This window comes from Tasmannia lanceolata, unplaced genomic scaffold (genome assembly GCF_043159265.1).
Source record: "Tasmannia lanceolata isolate RefF3 unplaced genomic scaffold, GAP_Taslan_0.1 ptg000015l, whole genome shotgun sequence".
Lineage (NCBI taxonomy): Eukaryota > Viridiplantae > Streptophyta > Magnoliopsida > Canellales > Winteraceae > Tasmannia > Tasmannia lanceolata.
Window position 1 is genome coordinate 44953635 of NW_027518692.1, and position 20051 is coordinate 44973685.

General features: G+C 38.2%; 1 protein-coding gene and 1 long non-coding RNA gene across 2 annotated transcripts; both read left to right on the plus strand.

The window, feature by feature from the left end:
- Positions 1–796: 796 nt before the first annotated feature.
- On the plus strand, positions 797–10089 carry LOC143847528 (beta-amylase 3, chloroplastic-like). The gene is made up of 4 exons (XM_077356397.1): positions 797–1563; positions 8592–8802; positions 8909–9025; positions 9195–10089. Exons 1-4 carry the CDS (start codon positions 1016–1018, stop codon positions 9987–9989), a joined length of 1671 nt encoding a protein of 556 aa, XP_077212512.1. The 5' UTR covers positions 797–1015; the 3' UTR covers positions 9990–10089.
- Positions 10090–17509: 7420 nt separating this feature from the next.
- On the plus strand, positions 17510–18854 carry LOC143846274 (uncharacterized). The gene is made up of 3 exons (XR_013234732.1): positions 17510–17685; positions 17772–17824; positions 18540–18854. It is a non-coding gene; the product is annotated as an uncharacterized LOC143846274 (long non-coding RNA).
- Positions 18855–20051: the final 1197 nt, after the last annotated feature.

A 20051-nucleotide genomic window follows, 5' to 3' on the forward strand; every position in this document is an offset into this window, starting at 1 on the left:
GAGAGTAGGAGAATATGTAGGGGTGTCATTACTAATATAGGGTACCAATATAAGAGGAGAGAGAAATCAACCTCACTAGACATACAATTATTGCATAATATAAGAGGAGAGAGAAATCAACCTCACTAGACATACAATTATCGCATGGAAGACAGACATCCTAATGAGTGCAATGCTATTTTGGCAATCGAACATGGAATAATTCGAAGCTAAATTGTGACAACTCCTGAGCTTTTGTACAACCAAACACACCAAGAAAAGAAAAGGGAAGGAGGATAATTTGAGCTAGATTATCAAAACCTTATATTCAGTCAATAAGGAATGCTTCAATAGGGCGGATTATCTTGATGCCTCCAAAGTTATGCCAATCATCAAATTCTAACATCGGGCCTCGGTTGGATTTTTGAAAAATTTTGGTTGAGCTTTTATCATGAAATCTTGCACCCTGGCAATGCCCGGCAGCCATGAATATTTTTTTTCTATGATAAATCGGTGTCTCCAAGTGGTGAGAGAGGGGTAGGGCAGTAAGAGGAGGAGAGAGATTTTAGAGAGCACAGGAGAGAAGAGGCTAAGAATTAAAATTAAAAAAAAAAAAAAAATTCCATCCTACTTTGAGTAGAGTTTTTTGTTTCCTGGTTTATAGCAACTTATCATCACGTGGAGGCACTAGTTTCCTGAATTTTAGCCACTTCTAAGAGACACTAATTTATCATTAAAAAATAAATAAAAAATTCATCGTAGCCAAACGTGCCCTAAAATTCATTTTCTTATATAAGCCCAACCCAAGCCTCAAAATTATACCCCTACACTCCTACACTCAACTCAATTTCACTTATTTCCCATTTTTTCTCTCGCGCGCGTATAAATAACGCAAAATCCCATCCCTCCGTCCTCCTAGACAAAACCGCCATCACGTAAAACTCATTTCTTTTTTCTGTGTCTCTGTCAAAAAGACACCCCCAAAACCCTGGTAATCGCCCCCCAAAAAAAACCCTTCCTTCTTCTCGGGCATGCAATGGCGATCTCCGCCAGGGCGCCCTCCAGCATAGCGGCTTCCTTCTCCTTGACCCGTTCCGACCGGGCCCAATTCTCCCCCGGTCCAATCCTCTCCCTCCGTTCCAATCCAAAATCCCTCCATGTCCGCCTCTCCTATTCCTCCCCACTCCACTCCTTCAAACCCTCATCCGGCGCCAATGGCCCTGTCTCTCCCGAGGAAGAAGATCAATTCTCCGACGACCAAGAATTCCAGTACGGCTTCCCGCCTGAGCCCCAATCCAACCGGGGCGCTCCCGTCTTTGTAACTCTTCCGGTTGATCTTCTGAATTCCTCCGGCAAGATGACTCGCCCCAAGGCGATGGGTGCGTCTTTCATGGCTTTGAATTCGGCCGGGGTTGAAGGTGTTGTGATTGAGGTTTGGTGGGGGATTGTCGAGAGGGGGGTGCCTAGGGTTTATGATTGGGGAGGGTATGTTGATGTAGTTTCGTTGGCTCGCAAGCACGGTCTCAAAGTCCGAGCGATCATGGCGTTTCATCAGTGCGGGATTGGACCCGGAGATCGTTTCTGGTCTGTATTGTTTATTGATTACTGCTCCTTGATCTTGAATTTTATTGTTTTCTGTTTTGTTTGGCTAAATGTGGAGTATTTTGAAATGGGCTTTTCTTGATCTTGAATTATTGTTATTCTGTTTTGCTTTTCTTGAGTTTAGAATGTTTGGGTTTTACTTATTAACTAATGATTGGGTTGGATGATTACTGATTATTGATCTTGAATTATTGTTTTTCTTTTTTAAATGGGCTTTTCTTGCGTTGAGAAGTAATGTTTGGGTTGTTTTCTTCCGTCCTTGATCCTTGAATTGTTGTTTTCTGTTTTCTTTTCTAAATGGGGAGTATTTGAAATGGGGTTTTCTTGAGTTGAGAATGTGGGGATTTTACTTATTAAGTAATGTTTGGGTTGTTTTCTTCAGTCATTCAAAATCCCCACTTGGGTTTGTCTTGCTTTAGTTGCTTCTCTTTTGTTCAAATCTTTTTCATACATTTTTTTTTTTTTTTTTTTTTGGCAATGTGGTTTCTTGGTGAGTGAATTTTGCGACTATGAATTGTTCCATGCTTATGGTTGGTTCTTTGTGGGCTTGGCATTCTTAGATGGCGTAGTATTTTTTTGCATTTTGAGTTTGTTGGGAAAGTTGTCTTGTTTCCCACGAGGATGTTTCCTAAGTTGACTACTTTACCTAGTTGTTGTAGGAGACTAAGAATAATAATAAGAGAGGAGGCTTTCTCTCTTGTGGAGTGGGAGGCTAGTGTGGCGGCAACAAAAAGAAACCAAGCTTGGGTTTCTCTTGAGGGTTGAGGACAGAGAGGGAGACAAAAGTGAGAGGAGAAAGAAGAAAAGGGTTTTTCTTCTTGGGTTTTTTCTCGGGTTACTCTTCTCTTGGTTTTCTCAAGTTACTACTCTCTTGTACTGTCTTGGGTGAGAGAAGCAAGGAAAGGGTTGGCGTTTTGGGATGTAGGCTTGGCCGAACTATGTAAAATCTCGGTGTTCATCTTGTGGCTTGATTTATTACTTTTACTTTTCCGTTAATTTGTGCACGATCGGATCGGATTTGCTTGGTGGATTTTCTCAACAGAGTTTTATATGTAGTTTTTTTTAGGAAACCTTTTAGTTTTTGTTGATAGTATATTGTATTGTTGAACTTTGAGTGTGGATTCTCTATACGCTGGGATGGTTCCCCGTGATATATTTTTTTGATTTTCTTCTCTATACTTTCTTTATTTTATTCTTGCAGTTGTTCATTGGATTCTTTTCTTCTTCATTGTGAAATGACTACTTTGTGAGGATTCTTAATGCAATAGTGAATCTTCTTCGATACTAATTGATGCAGAAAATGGTAGCAAAAAGAATTATAAAGGAACTTGATCAATCTTAAGAATTTTCAGCAATAATCTGCTGAAACTAATCGTAGATCTGCTCTTATCCTAAAAATGTTACATTCAAGAAGAAGAAAACTAACCCATTTGGTGGCATCCAAGATTTTAAATTTCGTTTTCGATTTCGGTCTTCATGGAAATCGAAAATTTTCGGTTTTGGTGGAAATTTGGACCGAAATCTTGTAAATGTTGGCGGAAATCTTGTAAATAGGTTGTACCCTTGTGAAAACAAAATTTCAAACCGAAATTTCTGCAAAATCTTGTAAAGTTTGGATTCAATGTGAATTTTGTTTCATCTTCAACCGAAACCGACATATTTCGGCCGTAATGACACATTTCGGTCAATATTTTAAACCATGTTGGCATCATGGTACAATCAGGTGAGCCTCGTAGAATAACTCTACAAGAAAGATCCTAGTATCACATGCGAAGAAGAATAGCCTCCGTCTATCGAGAAGCTACTATAAACTACAGCAAAAGAAATATATTACCATATATTTAGCCGTCCTCATTCTATTACCCTAACTAATCATAAACTAGTCGTGGCCCTTGAAACTCTAAGCAAAGATACCTATAACAAACTTATAAATCCACATGTCAAATATAAGAAAACCCAACCCATACAAAATTTGTGGGGTTGTTAATACCCATTTGAAACTATTAACACGGCTAAATTGCCCCTGAAACTTGAAAAATTTTTGTACTAAACATTTAAGAGATCCCACCCAAAGTCGAACTATTAACACGTCTGGAGCTTTCTGAAATCTCTACAAGGCCCAAATCAAATACTCTCCCTGATACACATGCTAATTATTTTTTTGAACACGATTGTCGTCACAGACGTTCTTGTCCTTTTCTTTTTGAAGTGGCAACCATAAAATTATTGTTAAGCAGAGTTAAAGAAGTACAATAGTAAATGTTCTTGTCCTCATTAGATCTTTAAGATCGACATAGTGATTGTTCTTGTCAAAATCTTCTAGAAGATCACCATTGTACTTCTCAAAATCTTTCTTCTTCACTTTATCCATCTATGTCATCTTTGAATACTGTGGCATCATAAACTAGGTCTTTGATTCCTCCTCTGCTTTGACGTGTAAACTCCCGTGAATCTCCAGCTAGATTGAATTTGCAAATTGCAATCTTGGCTCCTCTGCTCATTGAATTCAGATTTTGATTCGGTCCAATTTACTCTCTTCATAACCCTTCGAGGGTTGGGTAACATCTATATCATCAAGCAATTGTTCTCCACATGTTAAAACAACATCTCATTTCCTTTGCGTCATCCAATCTACCTGTAAAATTCATCCCATTCTTAGTTGCCACCTAAAAACTTTTTGGAATCTTTGATTTTGGATAATCTTATGGTTTTCAATGCCATATGGGAAACACTGGGGGATCAGTACTTGCTTTGTTACCCATTCTAATGCATGATTTGAATCTGCTCTAATTCTAAACCTATGAGCAAAATTCCAGCAAAAAGGCACCAAAACTAGAACAATCTTTAGAATTTTCAGCAATAACTTGTTCAATTCAATAACAAATGACACTTATTCTAAAAGCATCGTATTGCAGAATAAAAGGACTCATGTCATTTAAAAATGAATAAAAGAACTCGTTGATTTGTTAGCATCACATCACATGTCAAGTACCATCACAATAAATGAGCATTGTATAATCACCCTCTAGAAAATTCTCAATGACAATATATGAGCGTTGTAGAATCACCCACTAGAATATTTTCCTGACTTCACAACAACAAAGAAGAATTGTTACTCCTGTAGCAATGACTCACAATTTCCAGCAATATGGGCCTGGTTGGGTCCATCCGGGTCCTGGTCAACTTAACTCAACTAAGCCTTTGTCCCAAACTAGTTGGGGTCGGCTAATGAATCCTTTAGAAAATTTCCATGAAGAAGGTGACAGGGTCAACCCGGCTCAAATTGATCAAGTCTAATCCTGACACTAGTTGGGTTCGTCTACACGGATCATTTTCTTCTACTCTCTCCTATCCAAAGTCATGTTCTCTGTTATGTTCCTAGCCATAAAATCCATACTAGAACCATCAAGATTAAGCTTCAATTATCCGGTCCTGGTCAACTGAAGCTTAATTTTGATGGTTCTAGTATGGGTAACCTTGGGCCTGTAGGAGTTGGCAGTGTTCTTAAGATGAGAATGGATAGGCCATATGGGTGTTCTAGAGTCCAATTGGGATTACTGACTCAAACGAACTAGAGGTCAGGCGGTCTCTAAGGCATCAGGATTACAGAGCCCTCAGATATGAGCGGGTTGATTGTTGAGGGGGACTCCCTAAATGTCATCAGATGGCTGGTTGGAAGTAAACCCCACAATTGGAGATTCGCTTAATGGTTCGATGAGATTTACGATCGCATAGTAAGATCTCTCCCCCCCCCCCCCCCCACGCACCCACACACACACACACGCACACAACACAAGCACACATATTCCAGCACGTTAGGAGGCCGTCTAATAGTGATGGCGATAGATTGGTATGGACGGGAGTCGATCGGAATAGCTTGGAGATCTTTGATTTCCTCCCTCTAAGAATAATAGCTTGGAGACTTTTTATTTCCTCCCTCCCTGGTTTTGGTTTTCCCTTTTCATTTGTGTTACATTCCTTTTTTATTTTTTCTGTTGTATTGACCATCTTGGTCATGGGGTTTTCCCTTTTTTCCTCTTTAATACAAGTCACCATTTTAAAAAACAATTTCCAGCTATAACTGTAATTTTCTTCCAACTCTTAAGCTATAAAATAATTCTAGCCCTTTATCTTTTAACCCGAAGACTTAAACTAAGAAGAAATGTCATTCTCGTACCATTCAGAAAAAGAAAGAAAGAAAGAATGTCATTCTCGTATAAATAACTATACACCTTCCAAGCAATAAACATATAATTCTTTACAACTCTTTAACTTAAGCTATATATCAATTCTATCCCCTGATCTTGTTTTTACTGTAGGACTTAAAACAAACTTAAAAGCCTCTCTTCAAAAGCTTCAAATACAAGAAAACCCAGAACGGTTTAAAATAATTGGGGTTTTAAAAACCCACTTAAAACTGTTAGGAAATGACTAAATTACCCATGAAACTCAAAAAACTGATGTTGTACCTCTGAATTTTAAAGAGGGCCCACCAAAAGTCAACTTAGGATTCTATAACACCCCTCAATAAATGCAGATTAAATATGATCAAAATCCATAGGTATTTTATTGTTCTAACCGTACTAAAACTAAATCACTTAAAAGTGATAGTGCTCACTTCCTTTCAATTTAAGCTTAAAACAGCCCGAATTTACCTATAATGCTGCAAATTCCTAATTGACCATTACAAACAAAAAAGCAGTCAAAAGTTCTTATAAGTGATGTTCTCTTTATCCTTCGTTTGGGTCTTGCGCATGGATGATGCCCCTCCGACTTCAATTCCAATTGGTAAGATCTACATCATTGTTTTAAAATGCAGATGAAGGCTAAAATGCTGCCAAAGAAAATCTTAGTCGCCTCGGCATTACGCGGTTGAGTACGTAGCTGACACGGCCATAACTCGAGTGAGTCTAAGGGGAGTTTTGATTGATGACTTGGTAGGGCGAAATGATGACTCAGCCAAGAACTCGGCCAGAGTAAAAGGGAGTCGGCTTGGGCAAGGTGACACTGGGAGTTTTGAGAGAATGGTCTACATTATCTAGGAAGTGTGCCATCCTAAGGAACTTATTTAATCAAGGAGAACAGTTGCAATCGTGAGGAATCAAAGTAAAGTTAGGCTGTGTTTGGATTGCCAAAATCTGGATTCGGATTTAGCATTCTATTCCGATTCCTATTCTTATTGATTCCCCTATAAACGGAATGGAAAAAAATAAAACAAAATATTTAATTCAAGAAATTTCAATAAAAAATTCATTCCGACGGGCAGAATCAGAATACCACCTCTCGGGGTGGGAAACATATTCCGACATTTCCTCCCTTTAACTCTGCCCCGATGTTCGGCAACACTTCTCATTCTCGCCTAAAGAATCGGGCGGAGTGATGAGAAATTTTAGAAATGATTATTTATCGCTTGGAGGAATCCTACTTTTTAGTCGAAAAAGTAGCAGAAATTTTGGAAATGGACCTTAGCGGGTCACGCAGCCGAACATGATTTTTGAGATTTTTTTGGCTTTCGTCATCCTCCACCCCTAAAAAAGGGGGAAATCCCGTAAAAGAATAGTTGCCGAACACGCCCTTAGATTTCCGGAATCAAGAATCAGAATCGGTATCATAATCTGATTCATATTCCTATCACCTCGCAAACAAAATAGGAAAAAAATAAAAATAAAAATTCAATGAAGATTTTATTCTAACCATGTTCAGAATCAGAATACCACCACCTACTGAGCGGGAAACAGATTCCAACATTTTTGCCCATTTAATTCCATCCTTGTGTCATTTCTACCAGTTTATTCCATTCATTTATTTGAACCAAATGCTGAAATCGGAATAGGATACTGAATCCCAATCTGATTCTGAAAAACCAAACGCACCCTTAAGTAAAACACTCTCAATTACGTCACCAGAAAAAAAAAAAAAAGAATATTTTATGAATATTTTATGATGACTTGTAGCGATGAGTTTCAAAATAAGTCACTAAAAACATAATTTTTTCATATTAAAAAACATTTTTAAAAAATTTAAAAATATTATCCAACCGTATACATGAACATTTTGCGTCGTTTTTTTGAAAATCCGTTTCTAATAATATTTTGGGTGATGGATTTTAAAATTCCATCACTAATTTTCCATTAATGGAGATGGAACAAATTTCCTCCTGTAAAAACATTTTCTTGTCGTGAATTTATGGGAACAGTAAATTAATCCGTCTAACGTTCTACTAATTTTGTTATGACCTTTTGGTTGCCTGATTACTAGGTGTTTTGATCGGTTCTGGGGTGCCACATCATCTGCTAGTAGTTTTTAGTGTTTCAAACTATTAGGAGACTACTTGCCTTGTTATTTCCATGTCTGCCCACGTGTCACAGTAGCAAAACTACTTGCAAAAATCACAAAAAAGTGGTGTTTTGGGATTCTCTCTCTCTCTCTCTCTCTATATATATATATATATATATATATATATATATATAGATATTGGTAATGACACGCCTCACTACCTCCTTGTTTTGGTAATGACACTCCACACCAGGAAACTTCTTCAGTTGACAACCAAACACTACTTACTACTACTCTTCTAGGTTACTACTAGGAGACAACTTGGCTTGTCTCCTCCCTGTTGACTAGTTTTAATTCACTTCTACTCTTCAGGTGGAATCGGAATAGGATGGTGATTCCAACACCTTGTACCTTTTTTCCCTCCAGTGAAGGATTTCTTTTCTGGGTTTAGGTTTAATATACTGAATTTATTCCTCAATTATTTTTGCTGTTTTATTCCTGGTTCTATATGCTTTTCCTTGTGAATGATGTTTTCAATGAATTGAGATTGTTTGATGTTGGATTGTGGTGCCAAGAATTCTTTTCTATTGATTCTGATGTTTCTGATATTGCTAGAGGTTTGCTTCAATTGCCCTTAGATTTTCGTTCAACCTCTTCCACACTCCCTCCCTGCTCTTCTAAATCCTTCACACGTTCAACTGGTGCTAAGGGCCTTTTTCTTTCCTGTTTGAAAGGATTCCTCTTCCACGATGGGTGCTTGAAGAGATGGACAAGGAGCCCGATTTGGCTTATTCAGACAGGTTTGGAAGACGAAACCGGGAGTATATTTCCTTGGGATGTGATATTCTTCCTGTTCTTAAGGGTCGATCTCCTATGCAAGCTTATTCAGATTTTATGAGGGACTTCAAAGACACTTTCAGAGAGTTTCTCGGAGTTACTGTAACAGTAATATTTTCTTTCTGACTCATGCTATTCTCATTTGGGGTGTAGACATAGGTTATAAATCATTCGGAGTAAGGTTTTCAGCAGTGATAACCATTTTGATTTGCAGGGGATTCAAGTGGGGATGGGTCCTGCAGGTGAACTAAGGTATCCTTCATGCCCTTCTGAGAAGCTGTCTTGGGCATGGCGCAAAAGAGAACTTGGAGAGTTTCAGTGCTATGATAAGGTACGCAAAGCAGATACAGCTGCTTGTGCACTATCTGGCACTCTTTGTGCTAGAAAAAGCTTTTTCCCCATCTTCCCTTGTTTTTGCTATTTAATTTGTTTCTCAGATTGGGTAATGCTACTCCATTTGGGCTACTGTTGACCCTGCTACCCTTCTTTTCTCCTGTCAGTATATGCTTGCCTCTCTGAATGCTTATGCACTAAATTTTGGGATGCGTGAGTGGGGAAATGGGGGACCCCTTGGTGCTGGTAGCTTGATGCATGATCCCGAAGATACAAGTTTCTTTAAAAGTAATGGATCTTGGAATACACCATACGGTCAATTCTTCCTTGAGTGGTACTCCGGAATGTTGCTTCTACACAGCGAAAGGTTATGCATGGCAGCCGACACCATTTTCTGGGCCACAGGTGTACAAATCTCAGCAAAAATAGCTGGAATACACTGGCACTATGATACACAGTCCCATCCATCAGAGTTAACTGCAGGATATTACAATACCTCAACTAGAGATGGCTACCTCCCCATTGCCCGTTTGTTTGGAAGGTACAACGTGACCTTGTGTTGTACGGGCTTTGACATTCAAGACAGTGAAGAGGTTCCGGTTAGCCCAAACAGTAATCCAGAAAGGTTTCTCCGACAACTGATATTCGCTGCTAGGATGTGTGGAATACCTCTCTCAGGTGAAAATTCTGTGGGGAGATTGGATGATGGATCAGTTAAACAGGTTCTCAAGAGTTCCAAGCTTTATACGGACGGCGTATATGAGCCATCTTTCTCTTTCAACTTTGTGAGGATGAACAAAAACCTATTTGACACTAGAAACTGGAACCACTTTACTCGATTTGTGAGGCAGATGTCAGATTCCAGGACTTTTCAGGCCAAATTAGATTTTGGAGCGAGTGAATTGTGTCTCTCTTCTGCCTCGGCAGCTGAGGAAGTCAGAGTAGCTTTTGCATATTACTAAAAAGCTATAATCTGATATTGTGTACTGTCAAATATGCTGTATATTTTTACTGTATTCAGCAATCATTTGAAATGGTATTCAATACAATTTTTTTGTGAGACCTGTGGGGTTTCTAATGATACTGGAATTGCAACTATTCATTCTTGACAAACTTGAAAGGAGTTTATGCTATTTTCACTATATGTGCCAATTCTTTCCGATTGGACGGTTAGCATTTTTTTTACTTCGAATAAAGTTGTAACATAGTCTTTCAGTGTTATCAGTCAATGAAACTAAGGGTACTTAGCTGAGTCTTTTTTTCTTAATAAATATGATGCCCTATTAGAATCATTGTGTTGAATATAGTCATGCCAGAAGCAGTACAAAATTTAGTAGGGACATTGAAACAAAATCTAGTCAGCTCCCTGCTTAGGATTTCTTTCGCGAGGATGAAGAGACAAGGAGACAGGGGATCTTCTTGCCTCAACCCTCCAGAAGATTTTAAAAATCCATTGGACTTCTCATTCAGCACTACAGAGAACCAACAAGTTTGAGTAGCTTATCTAATCAGTTGTCTCCACTTATCGGAAAAACCAGACTTCCAGTTCAGGCGATCAAATGGCTAGGTCTTTTCAATCTTCAGCATCACATTTCTCCCTCTGACGTTACCCACACCATTCATTATCTCTTGAGCAATGGAGATGTTATCTGAACTGAACATAGGGCACTTTCAGCCGGGAGACTCCATATGTGCGTAAGGCTCTTTCATGTCTTCTTATATCCGAGACTCGGTTAACGTGGAATTTCCTTCATCAAAATAAGATTCAGAATGAGATCCAATAGATCAACATCATCCGTCGCCCCCTAATCTATGAGAAAAGTCTGAGGAAGTCTTCAATCCAGTAACCATTATGCCAATCTTCCTAATGCCCCCATGCTTACCTTTGATGTTGCAGGGAAGCATGGGAGACTTTGGAATTTTTATCTCCCTTAAGTCACTTCTCCTTAGACTTTTGTATCAGAAATATTTCATGGAAAATGACTTCACTAAGCTTGGCTCTAATCTAGCCGCATCAAGGAGATCCAAGTTGCACTGATTCAAATCCGCCATATGAGCACTTTCCATAATTAGAACTGCATCTTCCTCATCCTTAACAATTTCAAATAATTCCTTTTCCCACCCTCTAAGGATTCTCTTGATTTCTTCAAGCATTAGTTCGAAATTGATTGCTTAGTTGATAAGTTAATGACTGAGTGTGTTTAGTTTCATTAGCCTAGAAGAAAAGGTCATAGATCAAGTGGAAGAGGTGGGATATTCTGTTCACAATCTGTTTGAACATTTGTCTCAACCAAGGTATCTCATCAAGCTTATTAACAAGCAAGCATCAGTTGTTACCTTGATTAGGAATAAATCACACCCTATATCCTAAAGTTGTCAACAGGCTCATTGTACAGAGAATAGAAGAATCAAGTATCAAAAGACCTTTGAGGAGACAACTCTCACCTACTATTGATTAATTTTCTTTGCAACTTTGGGCCACTTCTCAAGTTGATAGAGTGTTCCTTAACTAACCTCAGTTGTGACAAGGACTAAGACATAATTGAATTGGCAGATTAATTAGAACTGTGTTTACAAGATATCATCTCTGCTAGTCTACTGGCCTAATCTATATGTTGTTCCAATTGTTTTTGTTGTGAAGCCTTATCTTTGCTATCTCTTATTCAAGCCTTATTTTTATCCCATCCGGAAACAACTGAAATTCTGTAACAGTTTAATACTAGGTGATTGTATTCATAAACTGTCATTTGTGTTTGTATCCGAATTCACATCTTTGCATTCTCGTAAGCTATTTACCTTGGCCTTGATTTCCACAAGGATATCTCTGAGAACTTTTGCTTTGTGCGTCTTCCTGTTTTCAAATATCCTTAGATTTCTCTCCCTCCAAATATGATATATGATCGCTCGGAATCCAATCTTAACTGCACTTGTCAATTGGCCCGAACCCCTATAATTTTGCCTAATCCAGATCTCTTCTTCCTGAATAGAGCGGAGGGGTCTTCTCCTTCTCCCAGCTCTCCATAAAACTGAGTGCCATATCCAGGCGGAAAAACTTCATTGAAAGAATAAATGATTCGCTAATTCCTGAGCATTGATGCAAAGAAGGCAGTTTGTGTATATAGACCAATTAATGAATGGAAGTTAGTCTCTGGTTGGAAGCCTATCATGTATAGTTTTCCAAGCACTAACGGCCTCTCTCGGAATGCAGCCTTTGAACCAGATTGTTTTGAACCAAGGAGATTTAGGGGCATGATTTCTAATGACTTCCCAGACACTTTTGCTTGTTAGACTTCCATCGGTGTTTGGTTTCCATAATGGGTTCATTTCTCCCTTGCCCAGGGAAAATAACCTTCAACAAGATTCACTTTTCCTCAAGTAGAGACTCTTGGGTTCCAATCATTTTCCCAGTGCAGCTGATATAGAGTGTGAAGTTGGGCCAGAGATGAGTCAGTGTTATTTCTTGAGATTAGGTTGCTTAGCATGCCATATGGGTGCCAAGGTTGAGCCCATAAATCTCTGGCTTCTGTTACAAGACAAAAAAATCTCTGGCCCCAAATAAAAATCTTGTTGAAACCACAGAATATAGTATTTACACATGTTATCATTCCAAGTTGTTAAGATATCCATGTGGTTTATATCCATCACCGCACGACGCCATCTATGCCCTTTTTTCTCACTAACAATATTTGCCATTTTCCAAAATGCAGGCCCCTCCACCAATTTTAAAGCTCCCATCTTCCCATATTTTACCCTCCCAGATTAACTACCCCAAATTTCAATAAATTTAACTTACTCTTTTGCCCATCTTCCCAAATGAAAATTACATGAAACGAAAAGATCAAAAAAGATATGGGTGCATTGGGAAAGTAATTTTCCAATCATTTTTCACATCGTTTGAGAATTTTACAAATGTTTTGAGTCATTTTTATCAAAACATGTGTAAAATTCCTTTCCCAATCCACCTTAACGAGTGCCCTTAGCAAAACCCAAAAAGATAAGCACATGAAGAGAGAGTTATTTACTCTACTCCACATTAACAGCTCTTAGTCATCCTCTCTTAAACACAAAATTCTGTCATATGCATCGATCTGCAAATGAAGAGGCTGATCGCCTAGCAGTGGAAGGAGGGGAAAAAAAAAAATCCACTGGGTTTGATTACTTAAAGAGTGCAAATGACAACTGGTGCGATGCCATGTCTGCTAAGGTGGGAGAGTTGATGAGCGGATGGCTCTCAAATAGATGCACTTTATGTTTTGACATTGGTAGAAAGGAGAATTGTATGCACTGGAAGGGGACATCTTGTCCATTCCTTACTGTAATCAAGTTTTATGAATAAAATGTTAACCCCAATTAGATGGATCGATATGTTGTGTTGTGATCCTAAAAGAAAGGTAAGGGAGCTTTGGAGATACATGGCCAAAGGGAGCATGTAAAGTTCCCCCAAAAAACTAGAGTAACTCCAAAATAAGAACGCTCTCTATATATATCAAAACAACTTATAAGAGATTACTACACTTGTTCTCTCTTAAGCCTCCACCCTTGAAGCTTCTCTCTAAACTTTCCCTTGAAGTTCTTAAGCTTACCATCTCTACAAAAAGCTTCATACTTACTCAAGAGACACATAAAAATAGTAAACACATTAAACATATAGTTGTAGTTCTCATGAGTCATCTAGGCATCCTAAGTAAACTACATAGGAACTCACCATTTGGCTCTTTGATAATCTAGCTAGACTTTAAGACTGTAGAAAACAAAAAAGACTTTATATTTTCCACATTTTCCACAGACAATAACTACCTAGAAGACTACAGTGACTTTTTACAAATCCATGCACATACTAATTTTGATTTACAATTTCCAACACAAAATGTGTCACCATTTCTATAAAAAAAAAACAAAGAGAGAGAGGATCTGTTGGTTATCTTCCTCATGGAGCAACACTCCAACAACAGTACTAGTTTTTATTGTTGTTTGCCATTGAATCTGTTGGGTTTGTTGAATTTTCTTTTTAATAAAAGATAAATAAATAAATAAAAATAAACTCGCCTTGAGAAGGTAGAGCACCTTGGCTAAGATGGCAAATCCAATGGAGATTTCACATAACCAAAAGCCAAGGTGTGATCCTCCTTTTTATATATTAGGCTAATTCCAAATCTCTCCCATTAGAGACGTGGAAGGGTGATAACAAACGAATCCTCTCTTTTGTGATTGTGCTTATCAACGTAGAGTCCTTGCTAAAGTGGGATTTGAGAGGTAGTTAAGATAAGACCAAATAAAAAAAGGCAATAAAACAAAAGGTATTTTAAAGGACACCATATCTAACAGAGTTTCATATGTATCTACAGTCTACACATACAGGATTTAGTTTGATAATAGGTAGGTATTGAGGAGTATCGACCCTGTTATGTTGTAGAAACAATACTAGCATCCCTTGCCGTACCTATATGAATTGTAGCTTGAACCATAGAAATTATACACATCTGTATGGTGATCAAGACTATTGATCTGGAGGGCTAAAACATGGATATGTACAATAAGTAGTACAAATATCGATCGGGCAATATTAGCCATCCAATTCGTGCAACCTGTGAGGGTTGAATGTGAACCTTTTGCTCATTTGGCCCTTATTTTTTCAGCTGTTTGCTTGCCAAACCACCCACTGAAGAAGCTAGTAGGCAGAAAGAAGCAATGGGGAAGCCAAGCTGTTGTAAAAGCCGCTACTTTGATTCAAAAGGTTCGTAGCTTTCTCTGATCATTTTCAGATATATTGATATGACAACTGAGACAACCTCATGTTGTAGGCAATAAAATGTGCCAAGTGCTAAGTAATGGCATGTACCCACGTGTTAATTGGGTCCAAAATTTACCTTGTAATTAGGCCAGACGTTGATTCAATCTGTGTTCTTCTCATAAAAGTTGTGATTTCTGACCGCACTTAGTAATGGGTAGGGGGGGCTACTTTTGAAGGTAGTGTGTGGTGGGCTTTCTCTTTTGTTGTGATATTGACAGCCACAATTAATCCATATCTAGAATGATTTTAATTCTACGACTACAGTAGTGGTACTCCTTATTTTCATTACTCATTTGAAAGGCTCTCCATGGAACTTTTAACCAGGACCGTGAATGAAAGCAGTAGATATAGAAGAGGAAGATGCATATACGCACTACAGCAGCAGATATATGGCGACTTTGTTGACTAAATCTCGGTGCCTTATAGCCTTTTCTTGTCAGCACATGGATGAGGCTTGTGGTTGTGATACAGAGCTTGGAAAGTGTTACAATCCTAAGTTGGGGCCTGCCTAGGTATGAAATTAGGTGGGGACCCAACTTGGCATGGGACATGTTTAAATGGCCTAGCCTAACTCGTTTCATCAGCTCTAGAGCTTTGACATATTAGTTAGGTACCTGACATTTGGTACAGAGCAGCCACCACGCCACCTGTTGGAGTCATGAAAGGGGCAACCTGTGAAGAGGACTACATGGAAGGGATTACCTGGTAAAAAAGCTGGAGTGAAAGATGGGGAGACCTGTGGAAAGAGCTACCTAGAAAAAGGGCTAGGGAATGAGCCGCCACAGAGTTGGCACCCGAGGATGGCGGATGTAGAAGCGTAATGAAATGTTACGGTCCTAAGTAGGGGCCTGCCTAGGACCCAGCCCGGTATGAGACACGTTTAACCAGCCTAGCCTAACGCGTTCAATCATGTCTGTAGCTTTTGGCCTATTGGATAGGTACCTAACAAAAATACTATAGAAGGGAGTGCCAACAAACTTTCCACCTTTCACTTTGCCTGGTTTCAACTTTAGAAATGGTAGAGGGTGGGTGTCCGCTTTTTTATTTGTAATTTATAGTTAGTCAATATATTGGTTAGATGGGTAAGAGTGGAACTGGTTTACAATAGACATGAACGAGGGAAATGATATCTCCACCCCCTTTAACAGAATTTCTTACCCCCTTTTGTTTGACTTTTCCATAAGACTCCGTTTCTTTCGATGTTAAATGGGTGTAAAAAAAAATTACACTAAAAAAAGAGCATAAAATTTGTTTTCCCTCCATTTTACGTTGAAAAAATGGAGCGAAAATGAATTTTTTTTCAGGGAAAAGATGAGCAAAGGGGTGGAATCGTGGAAGTATGTTTCATCTTGCAGCTTACATCATCCATGCGATGCTTGATGCGTATTGGGGTGCATGTTTCACCCTTTTTTAAAGCACATAAGTAAGTGAACTTAGCATTTTAATAACTTTTTTGGCAAAAGTTAACTTGGCCAATTAACTAGAAACATGCAATGTTTACAAGTCTTTAAAGTAGTTTTAAGAACTCAAAGCCTTGCTAGTTCATTTGCCGACAACATAAGTCTGTCAGTAATTGCTTATATTAGATTAGTGAAAGCCTTTTCAGTAAGGCTAGCTTATTGTATTTTTAATGAAGGATAGTTTTTTTTTTAAGCTCCCCTAATTGCACAAATTTAGGGACTTTTTTAAGACTAATGGGATGTCGAATCAAGTGTCAAAAAATATTATAGAAAAAGTTATCCATCTAAGATGATTTTGGCCGAACTCATTTTCAGGAAAACTGTTTTCCAAGGAAAACATTACCCAGATCAAAGAGTGGATGATTAAGCGACGCATAGTACCAACAGCTATAATTGAAACTCTGGGATTAAGAAAAACCCTCAATTACAGCTATGATTATATCATGGAATTAATTATTTAGAGGAAAAGGGGAAAAAAGGAAATGAAAAATGGTAGCATCCTCTGGGGACATGACAGACTATCATCTAATCTTCTCAGTCAGCGCCAATTGGATGGTTAGGATTGTCCAGATAATCCGACTGCCATACAACCAAGGTTTAAAATTTCGGTTTCGGTACCGGTTTCGGAGTCGAAATCTGGTACAAAACCCCGAAAGTAATATTTTATTCAGTATTAAATTTCGGTAATTTCAGTGAAATATTAAAATAATATTAAAAAAAAGATTTTTTGGTCAAATTTCGGGAAAACCGAAATTTCGACCAAAATTCCGAAATTTTGGTAGAAATAAATGACCTTTTCGGTTTTTATGGGTTTCGGTTTCGGTAATTTCGGATTTTGGTCGAAATTTAAAACCATGCATACGACTCGGCCTTTCATGGTGGGGCCTAATGGTTGGTCCTGATTATCACTCTGTTGTGAACCCCACACATCACACGGTTGTGGGAGGAACACATTTGAAGTAACTCAACAGAGAAACCCCACTTGAATTTTGGATGCAATTCATATGTAAAATGCAATCTAAAAGAGCTTTCTTAAGTTGTAGTTTACCCACAATTTACTCCCATATTGAACTGCAATAGGTTTCTACCTACATACACAAAAGTTAATGAGAGCAAAAAGGAAAAAAACAAAGAAACAAGCTTTGATGTGATTGCAGCTAGTAGTGCAATTGACTTTACTGTGGTGAGCTATTGGATTTCATCATTCTGAAAAGCTCTGAGTGGAGTGGACTATGAAACAAGCTTTCCATGCACCTTCTCTCCCCCACTGAATTCACAATAAAAACCTTAAAACCCCTCCTAACTTTCAACTCACACCTCACATCGTAACAACAACATTAACAATGCCTAGATTCACTGTCTTCTTCTTCCTCTTCCTCTTCCTCTTCCTCTTTCACTCTTCCTCAGGTAAGCCATCTTTCATGTTTATAATCCCAATTTTCTTAATCAACTTGCTCAATCAATTTAAATTTTATAGCCCTTCTCCTTGGCAGGTGAGTTCCAAAGTGTTGAAGATAATGCTAATCCTGCAAACCAAGTTGAAAAGGTAACGTTAACATGAGCTATGTTACATGGATTCTTCTGAATTTGTGAAGTACCGGAATCCAATAATTTAGGATGCGCTGTGACATTTATAGATCTCTTTAATCTATTTTGCTAGGGACCATAGCAGAAGTAATTTCGCTGGATGGTTAGTTGCATGAGAGAGCAACCACCTCATGAATACAGACAAAATCTGTTGAAAAGTGAGCCTGTGTAGCTGCTCTCTCATGCAACAGAGCAGCGAAATGCCTTCTGTGATAGTTCCTAGCAAATCTCGTTTTCTAAATATTGCAATAGGTTTACAATTGTCACATATTTCAAGTTTTATTGATCCTAATATGAAGTTTTTTTATGGAAATAAAATATTATATTTAGGGAGATGATTTTTTCCCCTCCTGTAGGATTATGCGTGCCCCTTTTAACATGAATTGGGGTTAGTTGAATCTGAGCTCCATACCCATGTTGTTGGATTCCCATATCCGTGCCTAGGCAACATAGGCTATAAACTATTTGTAATTGGAAACTTTTCATTTGGGCTCCGTTCCTTCCAACGTAAAAATGGACGTAAAATTTGTTTAATGTGAAAGTCGACACAAGTTATGTAAAGCTTTTTCGGGCTTGATATTATAGTAGTTTTGCATCATTGATGCAATGGATATGCTACACTTGGTATTTTTGTGTTATTATACACTAACCTACACATGTATATAATGATGAAGCTTATCGAGGCAAACATCAGAAAGCTCATGATGGAGTATACGACGCACGACTATTCGCCAATTGGAGCAAACCACAGGCATGATCCACCACCTAAAGGAGGAAATTAACCTTGGTCCTCCCTAAGCTCTCATCCATTTTCTCCATTTTTATTTGGCCTTCATCAGAATCTCTCTCTCTCTCTCTCTCTCTCTCATATATATATATATATATATAGACACACACATATATGTGTATCTCTCTCTACCGTCAAATTGATAATGTTTTTGTATAACTTCCTCTTTCTTAATAAAATCTTTCATCTATTTCTATGAGTACTTTGGGATCCCATAGCCATGGTTTGTTTGATCTCTCTCTCTCTCTCTCTCTCTCTCTCTCTCTCTATATATATATATATATATATATATATATATATAGGAAACTGACTTATGGTGAGCTAGCTTGCCTAATCACATGGGGGCCCACTTTGTTAGGATGATCCAAACCATTCATTTGAAAGTCCCTTACATAGATGGGGGGTGTGTCTGTCCATTTTTGTCCTCCACAAATGGAGGGGTTAGGATGATCATATGGAGCTGATTTTTGGTACACACCCTATCTATGATAAGGCCTTGCAAATGAATGGTTTGGATCACTCCCCAAAATGTGGGACCCATGTGATTGGGCAAGCTAGCTCACCATAAGTTTGGTGAGCTTAAGCTCACAAATAGTTTCCTCATATATATATATATATATATATATATATATATATGTGTGTGTGTGTGTGTGTGTGTGTGTGTGTGTGTGTGTGTTCTCTCCTAACCGTAACTTTGACATGCGCTAGCCCAGTGAGATGCATCAAAGAGAATAGTTGATAGAATGGAAGCTTATATTTGCACACCTCTTTTTTAAAGTAATCTTCATTGCTGTTGACAGTTTGTTGCAAGCTCTAACAACCAATGAGAGAAGTTTAATAGAGGGGTGCAGGTTGAAAAAAGGGGTGCAAATACCAATTTGCAATTTACCAAAGATAGGTTTAATCAGTAATAAAATTAAAAATGGGAAATGATCTATGTAAGATCTCTGTGATTGCCAATATGCATCAAAAGGCAGCGGATATGGCAAAGTATACATGATTTTGGTGCTGAAAATCGAAATTTCATATTCATTCATGAACATTAGTCCCATTCAAGCCATGCCTTTTGAATTTCACAAGTCACTCTTTCTTACTTTTTTGACATGTTATTGTAACCCATAGAATAAAAAAGATCAAAATGATCCGACAATTCTAAGGCCCTAAGTTTGAGTCCAATAATCGGTTTGGGGGCTCACCATTTGTTGTCATAATCTGAAACGAACCTACATGATAGAAAGTTCTAAATTTTCCCATTGAATTTGGGTCTTGTCCATTTTTTTTTTTGGAGCAATTAATGGGTAATCATATAAAAGCAAGAAGAGACAGAGAAGGTCTCCTAATACAAACCAAGAGGCACAAAAGCAAGCAAACAAGCAAAACAAACGGAAGAAAATAACCA